We start from the raw sequence: 12,500 nt of genomic DNA, 5'->3' as shown, positions 1-12,500 counted from the left end.
AAAAGTGAGTGAGGGCGAGGTAAGGAAATAGACCGAAGGGAATTCGAAGAAGAAGAGAGAAGAGGAGACGGGATGGCGAGGGCGTGAGCGATGCCTTGTGGTGAGCGGGAGAGCAATACCATTGGAAACTTGCCAAGGGGGGTTAAGTTGTAGAGAAAGTTGTCAGTGAGAAGTCCCTCCAGTCTCCCAGGACAAGTTTATCATATCAGGTCAAACAGGATAGTTCTCTTGAAGTCGTCTGTGTAAGTCCACTCGAAACAATAGGTCCCATACATATTTGTAGCACGCGTGGTAAATCTCCTAGCACATGGTAAAAGTATTCTTAGCAACACGGCTTTAAACGTAGAACGACAGGTTATGGCGTTCAAGGTAATGACTTCAGGAGTTTCCAAGTATGTCATCCTTGGCGTCCCTGAATACTGCACACACAGTAAACAGCGCAGCTATGTTAGGTTAATGTTGCACGGGGAAACAATGAGGGTGCATATGCGCTTGAGGATGTTTTTTGACTGTTTACATGATAACATGATGTGTACATTTATAGGTATTAAAATACTGTTTGAATAATCTAAAACATAAGTGTTCAAGCATGAGTGTATTTCCTTTACACATGGTATGTTACCGTACATTCTAATTGTCAAGTTGGTGTTGCATAATTTGTGGAGGGTTTCATATATGTAGTGAATTGCCTATGTTTGAAGTCTGCCACTATTGTAAGTCAAATTCTGCATAAACATGTGCATGGCCAACGCACCGAAGATAGAATAGGTGCGTGTGTACCTAAGCGCCCGGGGTGAAGAAAAACAAGGCAAGAGCAAGAGAGATGACGGCGGCCAGTGTGGTGTGTCGGCCTGGCGGGCAACGAACGCCGGGTGTAAAGCAGGCAGAGTGACTGGGACGCCTACAGTCTCGCGTGTACTCCGGTAGGGAACGGTAGTGGTGCTGGTAGTACGTGTTCACCCTCTTGAGTAACTCGCCAGGCATCCTCTCAGTCGGCTTGCCTTGCCAGGTGCCTGCGCTGTGTTAGCGCGCGAACACGTCTCCTCGAGGGAAGGTGGAACTCTAGCGGGTATCTGAGCATCTCCAAGTTACAATGTCTTTATTCTTATTCGATATTGTTTGACCCGAAGCCCCGTACTATTTGTTTGCTGCAAGGGGAGTGACAGTTCTAATTTATTAGTAAACTCCACGTTTAGCGAGAGAAGCGCATCCTAGACCATAGAACAGACAGTGATAATAACAATACTAAAAGACATTACGACTGAGAAATTGAGCAACGATTCTGAATGGGTGTTTCTACCAGGTGACCCCAAGTGCCAAGGGGCCAAAAAGAGTCAGACCCCCTGACCTGTAGCAGTATCAGAAGGATACTGTTTTGGTCTGACGTAATCTGACAGAACACAGGTGTCTGTGTGTATGTGTTCGTAGAGTAGTCACACCCTCTTGTTATATATTTAGTCCCCGCTACACCCACGTGCTGCTGCGAGCCACTATGGGACAGCTTTCCGGGGTTGGATCACAGAAAAGCATGGTAAGTGACTGTCCTGCATGCAGTCTCTCTCTCTCTCTCTCTCTCTCTCTCTCTCTCTCTCTCTCTCTCTCTCTCTCCTCTCTCTCTCTCTCTCTCTCTTTCTCTTTCTTCCTCTTTCTCTTTCTCTTTCTCTTTCTCTTTCTTTTTTCTCTCTCTCTCTCTCTTTCTCTCTCTCTCTCTCTCTCTCTCCCTCTCTCTCTCTCTCTCTCTCTCTCTCTCTCTCTCTCTCTCTCTCTCCTCCTCCCTCCCTCTCTTCCTCCCTCCTCTCTCCCTCTCTTCCCTCCTCTCTCCCTCTCTTTCTCTTTCTCTTTCTCTTTCTTCTTTCTCTTTCTCTTTCTCTTTCTCTTTCTCTCTCTCTCTCTCTCTCTCTCTCTCTCTCTCTCTCTCTCTCTCTCTCTCTCTCTCTCTCTCTCTCTCTCTCTGTCTCTCTCTCTCTCTCCTCCTCCCTCCCTCTCCCTTTCCTTCTCCCTCTCCCTCTCTCTCTCTCTCTCTCTCTCTCTCTCTCTCTCTCTCTCTCTCTCTCTCTCTCTCTCTCTCTCTCTCTCTCTCTCTCTCTCTCTCTCTCTCTCATCATTCATTGAGTCCCCTTTCTCTGTCTTCCACTGCTTGCCTTGTCGCTCACCCTTCGTGAGTCACCTGTTTTCCCGTCTGACTCGCTACTGCATTATGCACGATGACCACGCGGTTGCAATTTCTGCATGCAACACCTGCAAAGTGAGGGACCTGAACATCATACGATTTTCGAACGGTTCTTCTTGTTGATATTGTCAATTGTGGGTATTAACACAGTGTTTTCTCGCTTTCTTTGTATAGCCAATGTGTGTATGTGGCATCGGGAATTTACACACAGGTACAGTACGAGTGAATATCTTATACACACAAGCTCATTTATGATGCCATGATGTTCCTCTAACGATCTGCACATGTGGTAACTGCATGAAAAAAGCATTTATAAATTTGTAAATATCTAATTGTTTGATTATGTATTTATTGACAGGAATATACAAATATACAAACCTTTGCCCCCTGTATAGCATTCGGGCTGTCTCGTTTGGCCACGGACATTGTTAATTCAGAAAGCTCTCTTCGTGATGGCAAGTAGGCACGGCATTTACCTTTCACTGGTTCCTCATGGGATCGCTGGGGGTTCCTCTCCTATGCGTTATTGCGTGACTTCGCCCCGGTCGGCTCACGCAAGCACGGTATATGCTCATACTCTTTCTCTGTCTGTCTGTCTGTCTTTGTTTCCGATGGTATGTCTCTTTCTCTTTGTATGAATGTATGTATGTATCTATCTATCAGTCAATCAGATATGTATATATATAGATAGATAGATAGATAGATAGATAGATAGATAGATAGATAGATATTTATACATATACATGCACATATACATATACATACATACATATCTGTATATATATATATACACATACATACATACATATATGCATACATATATATATATATACATACATACATACATACACATAAACGCATTCACTTACCTACAAAACATACCTACAAATATACATACATACATACATACGTACATACATACACATTCAGAGGAATGAGTCGCATATCTTAAACCTTTGACACTAATACTGTTGATATTCTTGAATCTTTGCTGCTTCATCACTCAGTATCTCGGTTAAACAAGTGCTGATGTAGTGGATTGACACAATAAAAATATGAATTTACTTGATATAGAATCTACATGCTTATCATAATGGAGAAACCAGTCATTAATTGTTAGTAAAAACAGCACAATAAAAGAAAGAAAGAAAGAAAGAAAAAAGTGACACTTAATATTGTTATCTGCATATTTTGTTCAGTAATTTAATAGGGATTTCGAAGCTCGTGGCTAAGAGAAAGTTTTTGCCTTTTGAATTTACACCATTCATTGTTCTTCTTTCTCTTTGTTCATTAATTACTTTATTTATTCCATTGAGTTATAACCGTATGCCGTTCTACTTTTTTTTTCACTTTCTCGTTTTTTCACCTTACAGCCCAACCTTCAGTTCGTCATCGGTTCATTATTCAGTTTGTTCCCGTCTTATCTTAGGTATATTGTCACGAAGAGGCCTCATGATTTCTTCTATGTATATGTGCGCGCACGCGTGTGTGTGCGTTAATCTTTCAGTCTATCTATATATCTATACTTATCATTCTCTCTTTCTCAATTTTGTCTTTCACTTTTTCCTCTCTCCATGCACCACCCCCTTCTCTCTCTCTCTCTCTCTCTCTCTCTCTCTCTCTCTCTCTCTCTCTCTCTCTCTCTCTCTCTCTCTCTCTCACTCTCTCTCCTCTCTCTCTCTCTCTCTCTCTCTCTCTCTCTCTCTCTCTCTCTCTCTCTCTCTCTCTCTCTCTCTCTCTCTCTCTCTCTCTCCGCTCTCCGCCCCCCCCCCCCCCCCCCTCTCTCTCTCTCTCTCTCTCTCTCTCTCTCTCTCTCTCTCTCTCTCTCTCTCTCTCTCTCTCTCTCCCTCTCTCTTTCTCCCTCTCCCTCTCCTTCTTCCTCTCCCTCTCCCCTCTCCCTCTCCCCTCTCCCCCTCCCCTCTCCCCCTCCCCTCTCTCCTCTCTCTCTCTCCCCTCTCCCCTCTCCCTCCCCTCTCCCCCCCCCCTCTCTCTCTCTCTCTCTCTCTCTCTCTCTCTCTCTCTCTCTCTCTCTCTCTCTCTCTCTCTCTCTCTCTCTCTCTCTCTCTCTCTCTCTGTCTCTCTCCCCCTCTCCTCTCCGTTTTGGCCTCTTCCTCTTCCTCTCTCTCTCTCTCTCCTCTCTCCCCTCTCCCTCTCTCCCTCTCCCTCTCCCTCTCCCTCTCCCTCTTCCTCTCTCCTCTCTCCTCTCTCCCTCTCTCCTCCTCTCTCCTCTCTCTCTCTCTCTCTCCCTCTCTCTTTCTCGCTCTCTCTCTCTCTCTCTCTCTCTCTCTCTCTCTCTCTCTCTCTCTCTCTCTCTCTCTCTCTCCCTCCTCTCCCTCCCTCCCCTCCCTCCCTCCCTCCCTCCCTCCCTCCCTCCTTCCCTCCCTCCCTCTTTCGTCACCTCTCCTATCCCATCTTTATTTCTCTTACCTAGATAAACACAGTTGTCACGTGGAGCTTATAACTTGCATCACGTCTGTATACACTTCATATCGAGACAGGAATTGGATAGCCCGTAAAAAAGCACACCCATCCACTTCCTGCACAGATAACCAGCAGGACATTGTCTGACAAGATCACAAGGGCCTCGGGAGGAGCGCGTAGGCCCTCGTCAGGAGAGATCGCGGGGCTCCTCAACGCGATAAAGAATTTGCCAAAGCAGCAGTGTTGGAGGTGGGACGACCCAATGGATCTCGCTGACTCAGACTCACTCATTAAGCGGGGCGAGATTTTGTGGAGTCGTTTCAAGTCGGAGCTGAAAGAAGAGGGGGGGGGGAAATAAGGTTGTGTTTTATTTCATTTATCTGTTTATTTATAGCGTGTTATGTGTATGGCGTGAAAGGGTGGAAAATCTGTTGCGGTATCTCTTTTATTTTTCGTTCTCTCTCTCTCTCTCTCTCTCTCTCTCTCTCTCTCTCTCTCTCTCTCTCTCTCTCTCTCTCTCTCTCTCTCTCTCTCTCTCTCGTTTCCCAATATGCGCACTGCCCTTTCGGGGACATTTATAGGTCACGCCTACAAGTAAGCACAGGAAACATATAGGCCTAAGGTCTAATATCGGACTAAAACATCATTAATAATAAGTAAGCCTTTCTTCCTGCGCTGGCAATACCTGTAGATCCATACCTTAATTAGACCTTTCCAAGCACACAGATATGGAACCTATGGTGTTTGGCTTTCAAAGAGAATTCCTTAGGCCTACATTAAATCTTTCCATGTTGATTTCGCAAGACGGTTTCGAGGACACTGATACCTAAGAATGTCTTTGTTACCTGATTCTAACGGCCCTATTTCTAGCTCGTAATCCTCTGCAAAACTAATTAATTCTTTTCAATATTATGGAATTATCCTCTACTACCTCTTAATTCCCCTAGCTGCATTGAATATTCCCCGGAGACATACTCACATCATCCCCAACACCGTCATTTTTTCCCCTACCAAACAAATATCCCCATCCAAGGCAATGCACATTCGACCACCCACATTAACATGCGTGTAAAAAGTGGTTTCGAGAACACTGCTTCAGGAGGGTCTATATGTGATATGCTTATAAACGTATTATCATCTATCTTCTGCTTAACCGTATTAGTATCAATCTTCTATCTTATACCATCAACTTTTCCCCAAACTGTATTTCACTCTTCTCAACACCTTCGAATTATCCTCTGCCACCACCAAATTCTCCCTAACACCACTGAATATCCCCCAGAGACATCCTCAAACCACCCCCAACACCCTTAATTTTCCCCTACCAACACCAGATGGAGGTATGCGCGACCAGAGGGAGTCTCAGACCAACAGCCCGACAATGTTTTTTAAATGTTTCGTCAGCTTAAGCTTTCTTCTATACCATGAACATCGCTGTATTCGCGTTAATGCACTCTACCTCATGACTGTAGAGTATTAACGTAAAAATACTGATTCTTCGATAAATTTGAAAGATTAAATTAAGAAAATATTTGGTAAACGAAATTGCGATGAGTTCCCTTTTGAACGCGTTCCTTCAAATCATCCTAAACATCACCATTTTTTCCCCTACCAACACCGACTCTGCCCTGACTGTATCATCATCCCCATCTAAGACAACGCACACTCGACCGCCCCCATAAACAATCGTGCACATATGACCCGAAAACCGGTTCTCAGGAACAGGTGCACGACCACCGGCGGAGGAGTAGGGGAGCGGGGGGGAGGGGGTGGCTGAATCCAAATTCCTAGAAGGGTGAACTCATGTTGCAGTTCTTAAAAAAAGGGTTTTCTTATTTGTTGTATTCGTTTGTATTCAGCTTTTGTATAATTAATTGTGCAAGTGAATACATATGCCTCGATTCCCAAAGGAAGGTAACAATTTAACACCCGCGTTCAAAGAAATTAGATACAAAATCTGAAACAAACACAAACATTCAAACAACCTCAAATAATCAAAACGACAATACGCAGTTAAGAATTAAATGAAAATATATAGTTCAGCAGATGACCTTTTAGAGGATGTTAAGTGACTCACTGAGCATCCGGAATGTTCCAATGTATCATTTCATCTCACCGAAGTTCAGGAAAAAAATGAAAACATACAAGAAAAAAAATAAAAATAAAAATGGAGGCAGTGATTAGTTCAAGATGTTTTGAATTGAGAATAATCACGTAGCTATATATATATATATATATATATATATATATATATATATATATATATATATATATATATATATATATATATATATATATATATATAAACTTTTGAGTATTTTTAAGAGAAAAGGAATTCGTTGTATCAAATTTCGTCCCATTCTGAACGAAGCTTGCCGGTCAACAGTCTCTTCTCCCTCCCCCTTCCCCCTCCCTCCTACCTCTCCTTCTCCTCCCTCCTTCCCCTCCTCCTCCTTCCACTCTCCTCCCTCGCCACTCCCACCACACACCCTATCTCTGTAACCCCATATTTATGTTTTTCGACTCAACCTGACCGTAAATCTACTCTCTTTCCCTTCTATTGCCTTTTCTTCCATTCTTAGGTCTCATCTTCTCGTCTCTCTCGTCTTCTATCGTTTCTGCTTTCTCTTCTTTTTATCTCTCTCTACCCTTTTCCCCCATTCTCTCTCTCTCTCTCTCTCTCTCTCTCTCTCTCTCTCTCTCTCTCTCTCTCTCTCTCTCTCTCTCTCTCTCTCTCACTCTCGCTCTCTCGCTCTCGCTCTCTCTCTCTCTCTCTCTCTCTCCCTCCCTCTCCCTCTCCTCTCCCTCTCCCTCTCCCTCCTCCCTCCCTCCCTCCCTCCCTCCCTCCCTCCCTCCCTCCCTCCCTCCCTCCTACCCCTCCCTCCTTCCCTCCTTCCTTTCCCTCCTTCCTTTCCTCCCTTCCCTTCCCTCCTTCCCTTCCCTTCCCTCCTTCCCCCTCCCTCGCCCTCCCCTTCTCCCTCTCCCTCCCCCTCCCCCTCTCCTCTCCTCTCCCTCTCTTTCCTCTCTTTCCCCCTCCCCCTCCCCCTCCCCCTCTCCCTCTCCCCTCTCCCTCTCCCTCTCCTTCCTCCCTCATCCCTCCTTCCCTCCACCTCCTTCTGCTACTCCTACTATTACTGCTACTATTACTATTTCTATTTTTACTACTGTTGCTGATCTTCTACTACTACTACTACTACTACTTCTCCACCACCGAAACCACCACACCACTTCCTCCTCCTGCACCACCACCACACCTCCACCACCTCTAACACTACTACCACTCTCCCCTCTTCTTCTTCTTCTTATTCTTATTCTTATTCTTCCTCCTTCTCCTTCTCCTTCTCCTCCTCTTCTTTTTCCTCCTCCTCCTCCTCTTCTTTCTCCTTTTCTTCTTTGCTTACTCATCACAACTTCATCTCTTGCCTTTACCCAAGCATTGTTTATTCTCTATCGGCCATCCACGCTGTTTTATTAAACATTACCTCAGATCCTTATTTGGAATTAACATAATCTTTGAATTATCTGAAACCCCAGTAAATATCTTTCGCTATTCTTTTCCCTCATTCCTCCTTCAAATGTGTATTTCCTTCAACTTTCCTTAATTGAAGAAGCTATATATTATTAAGTATCGTGATGATTTTGCGTAATAAATCTTGTCTTAGCCTCTGTGGGTCTTGATATCCGTCGGCGCTGATTCTCTGACGCGCTGGAATCCATATTCAGAGACGATCACTTTTCCGTCGTCTTCGTGGAACGAAAGGTTATTCACTCTTGAAGAAAAAAAGAACGAACAAAGAATAAGGATGATTAAATGAATTAATAGATTGTTGTAAATAGAATAAATGAATGAATAAAATAACAGCAACAGCTTTATTGCATAACTTACGTGAAGCACTGATATTATAGAATTAGGGTTCGTTGCAAAACAAAAAAATGTTTGTGCAAGATATGAAATATATTCTGTAGTGGTTAAACATCCTGTTCTACTGCTGTTATGAATTCCTGCGTTTTTGAACGGACTTTCAATATTTGATAGTGTCAGGAAACAAAACATAAAACCAAATCTGGAAGCTATTTATTTTAGGAGAAACAAAACATATTACATCCTCAGCACCTCCTTGCATAATCTGACCGCGTGATGGAATGATGCACGGAAGTTGCTCATGCAAATTCTCACCTTATCATGTTCGGGCACTGCATGAGAGGAGGAACGCGTCGGGATGACTCAGCAGATTTCCCAAGAGGGCTCACCACGTCAACAAACAGTTGCCAAACGCCATTAATTCTGCGTTATCTGATATGCCGTGATCTTTCCCCGTATCTTTCTCCGTTTTTCACTCCCTTTTTTCATCGCTTTTCCTTGTATAGATCTCGACGAAGATTCGGTACGAGATAGTTGATTAAAAAGTCCTTCTGACATCTTTATCTTATCTAGAAATTGTGGGTGTTATTTTACTACAGCATTATGTAATGTCATCGCTCAGGGGGATACGGTGTAAGATTACCTGTGTATTTTTAGCTGTTGTTTTCTAGGCTGCGGTCGTTACTGAGATAACCTATATCAACATACATTTACATGTATTTAACTGTCTCCATCCTCCTCCTTTTTCCCTACTTTCTCCTCTTCTTCTTTCTCTTTTTCCCTCCCCCCCCCCCCCTCTCTCTCTCTCTCTCTCTCTCTCTCTCTCTCTCTCTCTCTCTCTCTGTCTCTCTCTCTCTCTCTCTCTCTCTCTCTCTCTCTCTCTCCCTCCCTCCCTCCCTCCCTCCTCCTACTACATGTACAACTCCCATTACCATTCCTCCTCGTTGCTTTCCTCATTCTCTCCTTCCACGTCTACCACAAACATCTCCTTCATTTCTCTTCCGCCAGTTAAGTGCACTTGCGTCAGCCTTACAGATGGTTATAATCTGGTTTTATCCGGATTCTTTGTCCGGTTGATGGGACGAGTTGGGAGAGAGAGGAAATGATGAGGGAATGACCGATGAAAACGCGAGGTAAGTAAAGGGAAGGAGAAGATTAAGATTATAGAAAGTATTTTATATTTAAATTGTTATTTTCTTCCCTCCCTTTCCCCACTTGTGCCGAGACGTTCAAGAAAGCATCCGTCTGAAATTGAATCATCTGTAACTCATTAGACCGCAATTTTTTTCTTCCTCATTTCAAAACCAGCCGGTAACATGCCTCGGAGTTCCCCGCGCGTGCTGGTTTCTTGGAAGTCCGATACCCGCCCGCGATTACCACGAACCAGGTATCGCTCCGGGCGTGGGGTATCGCCTCCTTTTGGTCCGTCGCCGCCTTCAGGAGTGTTTGTCATTTAGCTTCAAAGAAGTAGCTTAAGAGGAAAGGTCTGCGGGGCATAAAATCGATATGATTGTAATTGACGTTGCTTTGGGAGATCAAACGACGTCATGGCAGCGAAGAAGGAAATAGTCTGGAGTATATTTGATTCGATGGAATTTCTCGTGCAAAGGGAGGAGAGAGACACCGCCACATGTTCGCCGGTTTGTCTCACAGGGTACGCCGATTTATCTGATGGAGAGGGACAGAGACGCGGCTAAAAGTATCAAGAGAGAACAGAAAAAGAAAAGCACTCACAGCAAAATCGAGAACAAAAATAAGACAAGAAAACATGTGTCATCCGCACTGCAATTACACCAGACCACCATGACTTACGGCTTTGTATCAGCCTTCAGGTTCGTCCCCGCGGACAGACTCGATGAAACAGGATTCGCGACCATGCGAACCAGTGACCAAGCAACCGAGGCCAAGAGAGGCGGCCGCCGGCGAAGGACTGGCGGCAGGGGCGGCGAACCTTAGACAATTCATTCTACACCTGTCGTTAGGACTACGTTGGCCTTTTATCCCGTCTGTATACCCTTTGTTTCGCTCGCTTCCTTTGTCCGATCTCACTTCGTAGGCTTCTCCACCCAAAGCACCCTGGTTCTTCATTCTTTCTGTCATCTATTATCTCGTTTTTTTTTTTTTTCTTTTCTTTTCTTTTCTATTTTTTGTACCAGCACGTCACTGTATGGTGGTCTGACGTATCAGGCTGTGTGCCAATTTGAGGGTGGGAGTAATGATTAGGAATTATGGTGTTCGAAAGTTTAAATGCCTCGTTTTAAACCTTTTGATTTTTGTTTATCTAAGCTCCCGGTGTTTGATTAATCACTGCTTGGTGATTGTTTTTGAAAATGTTTATTCAATATCAGTCACGTGCCGTAAATTCACTACACATAACGCCATAAAACGCGATATGAGTGCAAGTCCCGTATAACAATCTGTAAAACCATCAATCCAACAAACTCATCCCACGTGTCATGTCTCGTAGGGTTAGGAAGAATGTGGACGTCTGAGCAAGTCGAATGTTCCTGACACAGTTTACGTTCGGCAGAAAATAACACGACGTAAGGAGGACACCCCGTCTCACTACTCATAAATGCAAATGCCATGTGTTCGAAGGATAACCAGACATCCTCCTCCTAGAAAGTTAACCAGAAGGATTCCGAAAGCTGTAGGATATCGTGTGACGGATCGGTCAAGCGTATTCTTGGGTGGGTGGGTGGAGGGGGGGGGGGCGTTGGGAGCTGGCACTGGCACTGGTACTGGCACTACGAGCTGACATTAGGCAGGAGTACGTCATAGATCAGATATGCTGTACTGGTGATCCAAGTAGGGGGTCTTCTCTAAAACGGTCGAGATAAAGGGTACAGTCATTCCTTGATCGGATAGCTCTCTCTTTCTCTCTCTCTCTTTCTCTTTCTCTCTCTCTCTCTCTCTCTCTCTCTCTCTCTCTCTCTCTCTCTCTCTCTCTCTCTTTATATATATATATATATATATATATATATATATATATATATATATATATATATATATATATATATATATATATATACATATATATGTGGAATTCATGTTGAACAGATTGCAACTCGAACGACGAAGGGAAGGGCAAGAAAACACACGAATATGCCGAAGGCCACACCACTATTGCTTCGTCAGGGCATATGTTACATGAGGTACATAGAGGAGTATATATACAACTATTGGGTGATCAGGTCACGCCGGTAATCAGGTGAGCGACGACCTTGGCTAGTTCATGGCTCCCCGTAGCGGTGTTGATGTTGTTAGTTGTATGAATGAACGCCGCTTCTACCATCTTCCTTTATGCCGTGGGGCCAGGCCTTGCTTTATGATGGAGGCCTGGGTCCACTTCGGGAGGTGACCATCGGTGTCTGCGTGGTGGAAGGCGCTTCTCGTGTCATGGCGTCGGAGAGCGCTGCGGTGTTGACTGGATACGTTGTTCGTGCCAGTCCTCGTGATGTCTCGCCTATGTATACCTTATCACAGCCCCCACACGGTATGCTGTACACCTGGCCTGAGGGTCTGTTATGGTTTGACCTCTTCTCTCTCACTGATGTCTCCGATCTTCTTGCCTGAAGACGTAGCTATCTTGAGAGTATGGCCCACCAGGGCCTGCAGGTGCTCAGTCAATTCCGAGTGGGGGATGATTATCCTCTGAGTTCTACTTTGTGTGTCCTCACCTCTCGGCCTGCTCATGATCTTTTCGGCCTTGCGTCGGAGGTGGGTGAGCATGGAGCGGGGATAGTGGAGGTGTTGGAAGGTGTTGTAGACGTGTTTCATCTCATCCTCCAAGAACTCAGGGCTGCATATTCTGAGGGCCCGGAGGAAGAAACCAATGACCACGCCTTCTTTGGTTCTCTTACTATGGGCAGAAAAATAGTGAATGAAATCATCTTTATTTGTGGGTTTTCTGTATACTGAAAATACCGGTCCATTAGGTCTCCTGTGGATCATGGCAAGGCCTGGCCCCACGGCAAAGGAAGATGGTAGAAGCGGCGTTCATTCATACAACTAACAACATCAACACCGCTACGGGGAGCCATGAAC

General features: G+C 44.7%; 1 protein-coding gene across 8 annotated transcripts in view; it reads left to right on the top strand.

Moving 5' to 3' along the window:
• The window catches only part of LOC113808605 (monocarboxylate transporter 12), a 105,713-nt gene that overhangs the window by 42,556 nt on the left and 50,657 nt on the right, over positions 1–12,500 (top strand). For 3 of the 8 annotated variants that reach the window (XM_027360050.2, XM_027360045.2, XM_070128996.1), the window contains exon 1: positions 860–1,531. The exons of 2 other annotated variants lie outside the window; for them this stretch is intronic. In XM_027360050.2, the coding sequence (XP_027215851.2) occupies positions 1,493–1,531 (39 nt within the window). In that variant the 5' untranslated portion in view covers positions 860–1,492. Of the gene's footprint in view, positions 1–831; positions 1,532–12,500 lie in introns of those variants that run through there. 3 more of the 8 variants (XM_070129000.1, XM_070128998.1, XM_027360048.2) reach the window with 3 other exon arrangements.

The sequence above is a fragment of the Penaeus vannamei genome, chromosome 13 (genome assembly GCF_042767895.1).
Source record: "Penaeus vannamei isolate JL-2024 chromosome 13, ASM4276789v1, whole genome shotgun sequence".
In the NCBI taxonomy this organism is placed as follows: Eukaryota; Metazoa; Arthropoda; class Malacostraca; order Decapoda; family Penaeidae; genus Penaeus; species Penaeus vannamei.
Note: the sequence above shows the minus strand (reverse complement) of the source record. Positions and strands in the feature narration are given on the sequence as shown.